Source organism: Miscanthus floridulus, chromosome 6, assembly GCF_019320115.1.
Source record: "Miscanthus floridulus cultivar M001 chromosome 6, ASM1932011v1, whole genome shotgun sequence".
NCBI lineage: Eukaryota > Viridiplantae > Streptophyta > Magnoliopsida > Poales > Poaceae > Miscanthus > Miscanthus floridulus.
The window spans coordinates 63,696,445-63,709,018 of NC_089585.1; the positions used below are offsets into that span (position 1 = coordinate 63,696,445).

At 42.4% G+C, this 12,574-nt stretch overlaps 1 protein-coding gene across 1 annotated transcript; it reads right to left on the reverse strand.

The window, feature by feature from the left end:
* Nucleotides 1-1,713: 1,713 nt before the first annotated feature.
* Nucleotides 1,714-9,717, reverse strand: LOC136456072 (AMSH-like ubiquitin thioesterase 3). The gene is made up of 14 exons (XM_066455831.1): nt 9,381-9,717; nt 9,126-9,190; nt 8,950-9,043; nt 8,517-8,681; nt 8,281-8,387; nt 7,145-7,259; nt 6,994-7,040; nt 6,573-6,879; nt 6,081-6,170; nt 5,943-6,005; nt 4,127-4,201; nt 3,332-3,394; nt 2,500-2,552; nt 1,714-2,072 (listed from the first exon to the last, which is right to left on the reverse strand). The coding sequence occupies exons 1-14, from the start codon at nt 9,507-9,509 to the stop codon at nt 1,892-1,894; spliced, it is 1,554 nt and encodes a 517-aa protein (XP_066311928.1). The 5' UTR covers nt 9,510-9,717; the 3' UTR covers nt 1,714-1,891.
* Nucleotides 9,718-12,574: the final 2,857 nt, after the last annotated feature.

Consider the following 12,574-nt stretch of genomic DNA (forward strand, 5'->3'; position numbering starts at 1 on the left):
TTCAAAATCTAGGAGCTGAAGATCACATCTGTACCTTGTGTCTGTATCATTTCCGGGAGGGCCAAAAGGGTGCACATAAGGTTCTTCAGGTGAATAGTCAGATTTTTTTTTTCTCTTGTTGAAGGTTTGACTCCGAGTGTCTCAGTGTTAAAGTTTTTTTTATTGACAGCTGAAAGATGTGAAGGGAAACTAATTCTGGTTTGACCTTCTTTCCATTTTTTAATAATAAAATGGCCTATCTTTTCCTGCCTTTCCCCTTCCTTGTTCATAGAAATTTAATCAGATCTTGTATGAAAAATGGAAGAATATTTTTTTTAAACGCAGGAGAGCTACGTTTCATTGTATTATAGAGATAAAAAATAGGGGGGCAGTTCCCCAACAGGATCCTCACTTCATACGGGACCAGATATGAGTGAGGCAATTACACTGACTCATTGTTCAAACACGTAGTGAACAAACACGACTTGACCTTAACTAAAAAGACCTAGTCTGCAAGCGCCAGTCCTAGCCCTTGTAGTTTCTTGGCCCCAGCCATGCTCCAGAAGCTATGCTTATTCTTCACCTGACTTCAAATCATTCTAATCGAAGGAGAAGCCCTCTCAAAAACACATGCATTCCTATGTTTCCAAATAATCTAGTTCCTTAGATTTGTGCATTAGATTTTGAATTTACTCATTTTGAGGAGCCTTTGTTTTTGCTACTAGCTTGTACGAGATAGTCTATGAATTTACTCATTTTTGCTACTAACACGTCGTCCAGAGACAGGGTGCGTAATGGCACAGCCCCAGGTGGCCATGACCTGGTGCATCTGGTCATCTGGACATGGACCTCATCCGCAGTGAGCCACCGGAGTATGGTCTCGAGGTGAGCCTCGAGTTTGATCCCTTATTGATGGATTGTTTTTTTTTTCTATTTGTTCTATTTTAATGGCAACACATGGGCTCTCGACTAGATTTGTATTCATGCATCGTGAAAACATCATCTCTATTTTGCATTTTTAAAATTGTGCTTGTGTGATTTTTTGTGGTAGTGTAAACTGATTGATAAGCATCATATCCATTTCAGATACAAGGTGTCCATATGTAATATTTGTCTCTTATTGACATGATTGTGCACAGGGAGACATGCCTATAGCTGAACAGGAAAACATAAACTTAAGTGTGGATGTCTGTGATTTAGTGTAGATTCTGTACTCGCTTAAGTGGGTGTATGTGATTGTAAGTCTTGTATATGTGACATTATTGATTTTGAAATATAATGTAACAGTTGGGACTCATTCATGGATGTGTTGCAGTAATGATAAGGCTAATTCAAACCTGGTGATGGTGTAATTTTCATGGAGGGAGACGTCATGAATGTCCTCCGGGAAAATAAGTAGTAATGGTTGACCATCATGAAATTTGTATTTTCTTGACTTCAATGCTGTGAGGATTTATGACAGTCGATCGTCACACGTATTAAATTTGTATTTTCATGACTTCAATGTTATGAGGGTTTAAGCCAGTCAACCATCACGCATTTTTTTTATGAAGGCCAAAACAGAATATTGAGAACATCATAATCAAAATTTGGTTTTTACATTTTACTAATTGTGCACACGTTCAAACTTAAATTATTGTGATATTATTTTATTCCCGTTGTAAAGACATGATCCTAGTATAATAAAGAAAACAAAACAGAAATAAAAGATAAAATAACGATTAAAGGGACCAAGAAAAAATAAGCACCCCTTCAGACAATGTTGCATATCATGATAAATTGATTACTATAAATTGATTGTCACTTCCCCCGACATAGAAACAAAACAGCCGTTTCAAGACAAAAGTTGTGTACACAGAAGTGGAACAGAAATTGTGGTTTTTGAATCTGCAACAGTCGTTTATATGGCTTCTCATGCTTCACGTAGGTCAATCATCTCAAACTTCACATTCGGGTTGATGTATACATGGGAGCAATGCTCATAGATTGGTGTCCCATCTAGGGGCTCCTCATGAGGGTGGAATCCAGTCGCATCACAATCATGGATCACGCCCATGCCACATGGCTCCGTGAGATGAAATATGCCATGTTTTCTGTTCAAAGTAAAAATAAGAACATAATTATATCACAAGATTACACAAATAGGATAGCACATATTTGTTGCAAATGGTTTCAGGTTTGGCTACAATTATGAAAAAAACAGGAGACTACGGAATAGATGCCTACGGAATAGATGCAGCTGAGCTTCACTTAATTTATATGGCCAAAGAGTTAAAAATTATCAGCAACAAGAGCTAATAAAAGGTGATAGATAACGGCATTGGTTACCTTAGAGGGCTTTTATTCAGTCAAGATCCTACATAATTTACAGCATAAATACAACAAAAAATCGATAAAAATCAGCCTTCGTCAATGGTATATCGATAAGTACTGATTAGCATTATTGACTTTTCTTCTTGGCTAGCAGGCCAGATTACAATGACCAAAAAATTGATGGTGCAACATCAAAGAAAATAATACCTTGTTGTATCCGTAGGAGCCATAACAATTGCAATCGCTTCCGGTAGCATAATCTGTCACCAAAATGACAAACACATGATCAAATCAAAGAAAACAATAATTTGCTGAAATAATTCTGAAACATTAAAATGTAGTGGAGAGAACATTTGCAATACACAGAAACAAACAGTGTAGGACTTGAGTGCTTAGCCACGATGGATCCTAGAGCATTTCACAAGTCCCAAATACACTAAACCCCATCCATTCGTAAATATATAACATTCTAGAAAGTGTGCAGTCCAGTTCTTCAACTTCTACCACAAGCTCTCAAGATAAGTTATTAACGTTAGTCGTATGGGTTGGTGCATTCATGAATACTAACAGTATGTAAAGCATTCGTAAATATAATTGACTAATTTTACCAAAAAGATACTATGATTTTTCAAATAAAACTAGATGTGTTGGTGCGAAAAATGCCACATATAAAAGGACTGATTAACAAGGAATCCCAAATTGAATAAATTAAGCTCCACAGTACAAAACAAACATGACAGATGAGGCATGACTCCTAGAGAAAGTCAGTCTTCCTGACTAGTTTCAAGCGAACTAAAGTACAAGCAGAATGAGACAGGGACAATTTAGTAAATATAATCCAGATATTAAGATAACTGCACTGATATCATGCATTTAAAATTCTAAATCATTGTGCCAAAGTTGAACAATAAACTGACATGTAATTTTAAAAAAGAACTTTGCTTCAGCTACAGAAACAGTTACAGGACAACAAAGTGCTGAGTACAATACAAAACACGAACTGCTATAGTGGAAGTAGGAAACACGGTGAAGTGCTCACCTGATATGCGTAATGATTATGAAGATCAATGGAAGATAGGAAGCAGGTCTGTGTTGGATGTGTCTGCGAAGAATGACAGAAAAGTAGCAACAAAGTTAATAACCAGCTATAGTATTATGTTCCAATCATCCAATGACATTGGCAGATGTGGCAACTGGGCGCACTCCATACTATATAGTAGTGGCATACATCAGCCATACATTGGCCTCTGCTGACTCCTGCTGAGGTATAGCTATAGGCCATCACCTCCTTGTACTAGTTAGTACACTATATAGTAGTGGCATACATCAGCCATACATTGGCCTCTGCTGACTCCTGCTGAGGTATAGCTATAGGCCATCACCTCCTTGTACTAGTTAGTACACTATATAGTAGTGGCATACATCAGCCATACTTAGTAGTTGAGGCTGATCTCAGCCATGTATTGGTAGTACATGTAGCTGGTGTACTAGTGTACCTTGTAGAGGTACTAGATTTTTGTATATAAGCTAGGCCAATGCAATGAAAAGCAGTTCAGAGCAACACTCTTTCAGAGTTTCAGACTTGTGCTGTGCTGTGTTTGTGTGCTCTGTTCTCTCCCCCTCTTCTACCTCCAGCCACAGTGTGTGTGCTGGTGAGCTGATTGCTCAACTGTGCAGGGAATACCTGGGCCAACATAATCCTTGATCCTTCTGTATATATCATAAAATACAGCAGAAAAGATAGAACCAGATACTTGAAGTCCAAGGGAGCACATATAACCCTTTCACTTGATGAACAAAAAAAAAAGGAACCAAACCGAAGTGCAGGACTTACATGAATCCAACCAAGAGACAAAAGGGAGCCTTTGTCCTGAACTTCAAATATTTCTTCTTCATTCGTAGCTTGACACTGCATAATTAATAAAAATAGTTCAAGTATATTTCTGAAAATGCAACATTTTGGAGACTGCAGCAACACGTAAACTGATACCCATGCAATCCAGTGTTCGCCAAAACAACCATGTAGGCTGATTAGTACATGAGTATACTGTATACTCCACTTATCGCCTGGCCATGCAAGTTAGGCCATAAAATGATCTTAGTTACATGGTTTGCATGTACATGGTTGATGGTCCTGAACGGGCAGAGCAGCCAACATGGAATGGCTGCTACAAGGGGCTGAACAGAAAAAATGGCAACTGGAGTAGCTTTTAGCTGATAGCCGCATGGGTGTGAGATGAAAATTTCAGCCCCCATTTCCATGGGCATTGTCATATAAGGATGCTTGCCATTTGGGAGTCTCTCCATCTGCAGGCACCCCTCACTCTATAATCAGAAACCAGCCACTTCCTCGTCTGTAAGCTGCAGCACCTCGCTGATGTCCCTCTCCAGCTCTTCTGCACCAATCCAGCTCAACATCCAGGTCTCCTTCATCTCTTTCCTCCTCAGACTCCAGGTCATGGTTTTTGAGGCATCGAGGTGCACCCCAGGGTTTTAGTTACACCATATTGCCTAGACATCCAGGCGTACCCCCAGCGCCACAGGACAGCCGCAACGCCTCAAAAACCATGGCACAGCTAACCTCCCCCGCCCAACCCCCCCCCCCCCCCCCCCCCCCCCACACACACACACACACACAACACACCGCCCTCCTCCTCTTTTTATTGGCTTAAGCAACGTGCCTGTGCGCTGTGTGAAATGGTTTGCTAGACTCCAGATTGCTTGGTTACCCAATAGGCCAACAAAAAAAAAAACTTGTAGTCCCAAGCAAGTTGGGGTAGGCTAGAGTTGAAACCCAACATGAGCCCCTAGTCACGGTTCCGGCACGTCAATAGCTGTTTTTCAAGCACTCCTATCCAAACAAAGATCTCTAGGTATATCACAACCCTTTAAATCTCTTTTTATTGCCTCCCCCCATGTCAGCTTCGGTCTTCCTCTACCTCTCCTCACATTGATATCTTGACTTAGGACTCCACAATGCACTGGTGCCTCTGAAGGTCTCCTTTGGACATGGCCAAAGCACCTCAACCGATGTTGGACAAGCTTTTATTCAATTTGTGCTACCAATAGGCCAACAGTAGACAAAATGTATTGTTCAGTCCTTGCTACTAGATTGGTTCACTATGCTACTCTGCCTACAGCCTACTTATTTGTTTATTCCAGAAATTAGAGCTTGTAGTTAAAACCAAAACTGTAGTTTGCTCATTTGCAGGATGTCAGGCACTGAATCACCTTGTTCCACCATCAATTTTACATTTCCTGATTTTTACATCCATAAATATATGCATATTATTGATACTGCACAAACCGTTACATGCCGTCTACACAGCCTAAATGCTCAGCTATGGGAGATTACTCAATTTAGCGCTTAGCGTCTAGGTGAATTAGATGTAATACACAAAGCATAGGTTCCTAGCTAATTCACACAACAGATGCAAATCTACATCAGTTGCCACAGGTCAACAGAAATCTGAAGATGGTATTAGTATAATTGAAGTGCTCCTTGCTTTGGGTCTCGCCAATATAACAGCAAACCCAAAGATATTTTCAAAAGCTGTAGTCGATAACAAAATATTTACAAAAAATACTCTGGTAAGAAACATCTAATCGGGAAAATGAACAAGAGCATGTAAAAGCATAAAATAACTTACTGAATCAGATGTTGATTTCTGCTTAGGAATTATCAATGTCGTCACATAAAAGGTTCTCTTTTTCTACGAAAATATATATTGTCAATGATGCAACCAAGTATAACATTATTTTTGTTTGCTTTTAAGGGAGGCACATACCAGAGTACCAGCAAGAATTCCACAGGTTTCCAAATTCTTTGCAGTATTTAACTCAGCGACCCTCAGGAAACACTCCATTAATGCCACTGGCTGACAAATAGGTAAAATCAAATCATTAGACAAAAAAGTCTACAATGAATCAGATAAGAGAGAGAACCATCGTATTCATGTACTCCCGCCAACCCTTTTTAAGTGTCGTTCTTGCATATCAAGGAGTCAAACGTATTCAACTTTAACCAAATATATACAAGAGATTACTAATATTTAAGGTGCGTAAAAAGTATGATTAGATTAATCATTGAATATGATTTTATAATACACTTATTTGGAGACATCAATGTTACTAATATTTTCTATAAATCTAGTTGAACTTAAGAAAGTTTGACTGACACGAAAATCTAGGTGACACTTAAAAAGGGACGGAGGTAGTATATTCACTTAAATATAGTGAACTTGGGGCAGAAGAAAAGGGAAACTGCATTTTGAACTTACCACATGCAAATTCTGATAGCGTCCGGTTTCAGAGGTAGCAAGTCCTGGTCTTGGATCAGCAACTCTTGATGGAGGAATTGGTCCATGCTCAGGATGCACTTGAGCTAGGACAGGTGGGGGAGAAGGTTGTCTAATATTCAGCTGGGAGAACTCTGCATCCAAACCAGGAGACAACGAGGCTGGTTCTACTGGTAAAGACCACCTGCCATCATCAAGCGAGAGAACAGACAGCATATCATCACTTTTGTCCTGAGATGCTGTACTGGCACCACGCAAACCATCTTGGTTCAAGATTGTTGGCATTAAACTGCAGAAGCAAGCAAAAGATAAGGTCATTTCATCTGAAAGTATCATAGCTCCATATAGCTGTTAGTATGGAGTGACTTTCTTAGAATAAGCTAATTACTATCGAAGTTCTCACCTAGAAATGTCACTTTGGGTTAATTCAGGATTATGTGGATACTCAATCTGCAGCAGACATTTAATGAAATACGAATGTCAATCAAATGCTAACTGCTATACTCTCCAAATACGTAATGAAATGTAAATAGAATAAAACAAAATAGATATACCCTGATACCAGTAACAGGCCTTGTCCATTGACCCAGATTCCCCTGAAGCCCATTAGGTCCTAGTATTGAGTGTCTCGATAATGTTTCCTCTTTTGGATACAGCATACTGGTAGGTCTGCATTTGCAAGGTAAATTAATATATATAATAGTATGTCATGAGCCATCTTGCTTAGGCATATAGTAAGTCTCCCAATATAAGGAGAGGAGATGTATATCAATCAAAGGAAAGCAAGAAATTATCTGGAGAGATCCTCATATATGTGTAAGTAGTAATACATATACATATCAGAATCAGAATTACATTTCTAGAGAAAAGCTGGATAAGAGGAAACAAAGTGCATAGGGAGGCAAGGAAAGCAGACTAAGTTAATCAAGCATAAAGTACATCGCACTTGCTTCACAAACAAAGTGCATTGCACGACCCAATCCTAGACAATGTGCTGTAAAATATCATCAAGAGATTGATAAAGATAGCAAGGGAAAATCACACTTAGATTATTAAAAAATTGGATGAAAAGCAAATATGACCATAGGATCATATGGGCTATTCTCCAAAATTATGCTAGTGCAATTAGAAGTAATAAATACAAAACATGTCAGAACATGCACAGTTGCAGATTTGTGGAAAAAAAAATGAGCATAAGTGCACTGCAAAAAAAAAAAAAGATTGTCGATATCTTTTAAGAACATTGTGTCCTACTCCTATTCTTACAAAGTACACGTGATAATTTCTTTAGCACATATGACAATTTCTCATCTATGATCTTTTTTTATTTTTTTTATGTGCACAAATAAAATGACCCAATTCAATAAAATGCTTCCACACCTAGTTTCTAAAAATATTTAAGAATTCAACTCAAACTAGTGCAGTGAGGACAGGTGGTTTTAAAGCTGCCATGAGCGGTCATAGTAGTCAAGCAATCCCTATTGTCCTAATCGATGTACATCCCATCAAGATACTGAAATAATTAAGGTAAGCCAGTGAACAATTCCCATCTGATCTTTTGTAGTTATGCAAACACATGGCTGTCCCCAACTTTTCAACCTGAAATCCCATATGTACTCATCTAATTACATCTTTAGGAAAATGATGTTGATTGTATCACACACATAATCAGGCCGAAGTGGGGCCTTACGGTTTCATAGCATGTCTATAAGGTTGAATACTCTGCGATGTAGCTGCTTGATGCTTTGAACCCGGTAACGGTTTCTGCAGTAGTCTAGTAGGGTTTCCAGCGAATGACTGTAAAACAAGGGAAACATTAGCCAGATTCCTTGAACAAGCAAATAACTGTTTAGAGCACATTGTCCCTTCCTTTGATAATGGATTGAAACAGTAAGGAGGTAAAGTGTAGAGCAATTACGTGCATACCTTTGACATATATGGGCCTGGGGTATGGTGCTCCAACCCACTACTTGCAGCATAGGTTCCATATACACCATTAGGTTCATCTGCACCCCTGCTATTACAGGTGGCAATTTGTTGCTGCACAACTGGCTTTAGGGACTCTAGCTCATTGACAACACCAAGAATTTTCTACAACAAAACAGAAAACAGTTTTAATCACTCAGCAAAAAGAACTTCTGGAAACTATGCTTGGGTTCAACAACGCACTGTGATCCTGAAGTGTTTTATTCTGCATTCTAGTCACTAGCTTGCATGTTCCAAGAAAAAAAAAAGTATTGCATTGTTCACTTTTTCCAGCATAACAATTTGCTGTATACAGTATGAACACTAGGAAAAAGAGATGATATAAGCTCAGCAAGGCAATACCTCAGAGAAGTCACAAAAAAAAAGGCAATACCTCAGAGTTGTGTGGGCCTTTCTTCAGGAATTCCTTTTCTCTGGCCTTAAATGCATGGTAATCGCGATGTTTGGGTATGGTCTCAAGCAACAAGCTGCCAATGAGCAGAGATAACATTTAACATCCAAGCTGATAATATTAAGAAGCAATTGACAAGATTCCAGTATACAGCTCACCTCGAGTATCTCAGGAGGATGATGTAGAGGTCCAGAACATTCTTCTCTTCTCGATACACATTAGCCTGCGGGCACCACATAAAAAGCCAGAATTAACACAATATACCAGCTAACTACCCGTACTTAGGGCAATTGCAGAGAAATAGGTACAATATAGTTAACGAAACGCGCGCTCGAATCCAGAGCTACTACCACTATTAGACGCAAAGATAATAGCTCCAGCACAATAAGGCGATGGGATCGATCACAGGGCACCTGGCGCAGGAGGTTGTCGGCGATGCGGAAGTAGTAGTCGATGCTGATGCGGTGGTCGACGGCGACCGGCCGCGCCATGGACTCGATGCTTACGTCTATCCTAGTCCCGTGAGATAGTCCCGAAGCCATCTCAGGTGGGGCGAGACTGACTCCACGGCAGGCCAGGCGATGGATATCTGCTCCAATCCGCTACGGGAGGACAAATTCGACGGGCGGTCACAGAGGCGGACTAGGATTAGCCGAGGACGAAGAGGAGGAGCGGCGGATGCGAGGGCGTGCTAGCAGGAGAACGTGGGCAAGCAAGATGGGGGAAGTTGCTTGATCGACGGGGGAGACTAGTTCGAAGGAGCTACCGGATTTAATTTTTTTTACAATATCTACCGGATTTAATTAAGAATTAAGAACGAAATAGTACTACCTCCGTCCTCAAAAGATACGTGTCACGAAGAGTGGTTCACATTCAACCAGGTTGTTAGTGAATAATATTTACAGTTACACCTTTAAATTCATTTATTATGAAAATACATTTCGTAATTAATTTGATGGTATTTATTTGCTATCATAAATATGAATATTTTTTATTTATAATTAGTCAAATTTATGGTACTAAGACCTGACATTGTGCTAGAATTGTATTCTTTTGGGGATAAAAATAGTACTAGCAAATAAGAGTAAAATTTATGATTGGAACCTCAAACTTGTAGCAGTGTGTCGTCCCGGTCCACAAACTTAAAAAATGTGTTATTTTAATCCCTAAACTCTATTTGGTCTAGTATTCATGCAAACGGAATTGACTCCACGTGTCATCTTTATCTCTCATCTCTAGCCTCTCTCACAGCCATGGTCAACTCATCGGCGTTCGTCCTATGCAGCGACAGGCTTGCCTGCGTGCCGGTGGCAGCGGCTGCTCGCCCGCGCGGCGCTCGCCACCGTGCCCAACGCTACACTGCTGCTCGCTGCCCAGAAAGCCACCCCATCGAGCTTGGAACCGACAAGCTCTGTCCTGTGCTACTCCCCGTGCCAGCACAGTCACGCGCAGGGAAGCTGCAGCACTGAGCTGGGCACAGGCGAGACCGCGGCAACAGAGCTGCTCCTCGCGCCGACACAACAGCTCCTCGCGTCGAAGAAGCCGACAGCACCGAGCTCAGCATCGGTGAGTCCGTGCCGGCAAACTCCACCCTGCGCTGCTCCCCGTGCTGCTGGCATGCGAGCGTGCGGGCCACCAGCCGCGCTTGTCAGCGTCGGTAGCAGCCGAGCGTTCACCTTCGGTTGCGCCACCACTTGCTGCTGCAGCGTCGCGCCACCGCCGGTCAAGCATCTTCAGCAGAGCCTGGCGCGCTCGGAGCAGCCGCCCTGCACCATCAAGCGACAGCTGGGCCATGGCGTCAGCCTAGGGTCGCCTCCACCTACAGCGCCTCCGAGCCGCCCACCACGGCCACCACCGCGCCCGCCGCGTGCTCGACCGTGAGACTAGACATGGCATGCACTAGCAGTCGCTACCGCCGTGGACCCACCACCCACGTCAGCGACCACGACGTCATGCCCGTCCTCGACACGGCACAACAGCTCCACGTCTGCTAGCACGCGCTCGGGCTCCACGCTGCCGCCCTCCGCCACACGCCGCTACCGACCACGGGATATAGGCGGGATGAGAGGAAGAAGATGACTTTTTCAAAGAACCCCTCATGAAGTTTATAAATATTTATGTAATTTTTGTGTAACGGCAATTTTATATATCACCCCTGCTAATCTTGTATTTCATGCAATCAAGTATAATTTCAGTACCCGGGCATGGATCCATAACCGTTTGGACGAATACGAGACCTATCGGTGCAGAAAGTGACCAACACGTAAATATTTGTAGTTTTATCGTACGTTGTGATCGGATGTGGCCTAGCACTCAATGACATAGGGTTTATACTGGTTTGGGCAATGTGCCCTACGTCCAGTTTGAGTCGGTTGGTGACTTTATTCCTGAGCCCACGTGCTCAAAGTTTACAGTGGGGTTACAAACGAGAAGGAGAAACATGGGGGTACAAGAGGTCCGGTCGGACTCTAGTCTGAAGGGCCGAGAGTGGTGGGAGCTCTACTATAGTGCTAAGTGTTCGAGCATATGCTCGGTATAACTTTAGAGTGTCTAAAGTTATAGAGGATGAATCAATGTAGGTCAACTTGATCGATCTCTTTGTTGGAAGAGAGTGTATCCTCTTTTATAGATGAAGAGGATGACCTTATAAGTGAGAGGGAGAGAGTACGTATGCTACTAAGTCTTGTTGCACACGCCGGCGGGTACAAGATGATGGTAGGCATCCACAATATTATTTAATGTCAGATGCACATGGGAGGTTGCGTCGTCTTCTTCTGGTATGGTAGATGTCGGTGCCTACCATACTGTTGATACCCAGAGACATGTAAGGGTTTTACCATGTTCACCTAGTACGATAAATGCTGGACGCCCACAACACTGTTGATACCCAGAGGCATGTGGGGGAGAGCCTTACCGTATTTGCCTGGTATGAGAGTTGATGGCGCCCACAACAGTATAGGGGAAAATATCGACGCCTACAATACTACTTTGGTTCTATCATGCCAGGAGAGGTCGCAGGGGACTGTCCTACAGGTGTACAGGGTATGGTCCTTGGTATCGTTGTTGACTTAAGTGCCCTGCCTTACTTTCTCCATCCGTTTCCTAGTCCTTACCGAGCGGGCGTCCCCGGTTGGATTGGTCCAAGTTGGCTCTGATTGCACCAGTCAGAAATGAGTTGTAAGTAGGGGTTTCGGTACATCCCCGGTCGAAGTCAGAAGTGATGTTTTGGCTAGGCCTTTCGGTCGAAGAGGTCGTCCGAAGGCGCGCTAGAGACTGAAGCGAGCGCTCCAGTCGGAGAGGCAGGCCGGAGTCAAAAGCGGGAGCCGTTCCTCCTCGGCTAGGCCTTCCAGTCGGAGATTGGATCACCCTTCTAGCCTGTCTTTTAGCTACTTGGGCTGGCCCAAGAGTTACGTGTTGTTCACAGCGTTGTTTGCTGGGCTGAGCTTTTGCTGGGAAGCCGGTCCACGTAGAACCCTGGGTTTATGAACCCGAAAGGAGCCCCTAGAAGATTCGGGTAGAATCATCTGGGGGATTTTTGTCTTGATGGTGGGTGCGCGCGAGTGCACCCGCGGGTGTAGCCCCTGAGCCCTCGGGCGATTCGGGTAGA

Coding starts and splice junctions, on each gene's coding strand:
- LOC136456072 (XM_066455831.1), bottom strand. CDS start 9,509: ATGGCTTCGGGACTATCTCACGGGACTAGGATAGACGTAAGCATCGAG. Junction 6,880..6,993: donor ACCCAAAGTGACATTTCTAG/GTGAGAACTTCG, acceptor TTGCTTCTGCAG/TTTAATGCCAACAATCTTGA. Junction 2,553..3,331: donor ATAATCATTACGCATATCAG/GTGAGCACTTCA, acceptor TTTTGGTGACAG/ATTATGCTACCGGAAGCGAT.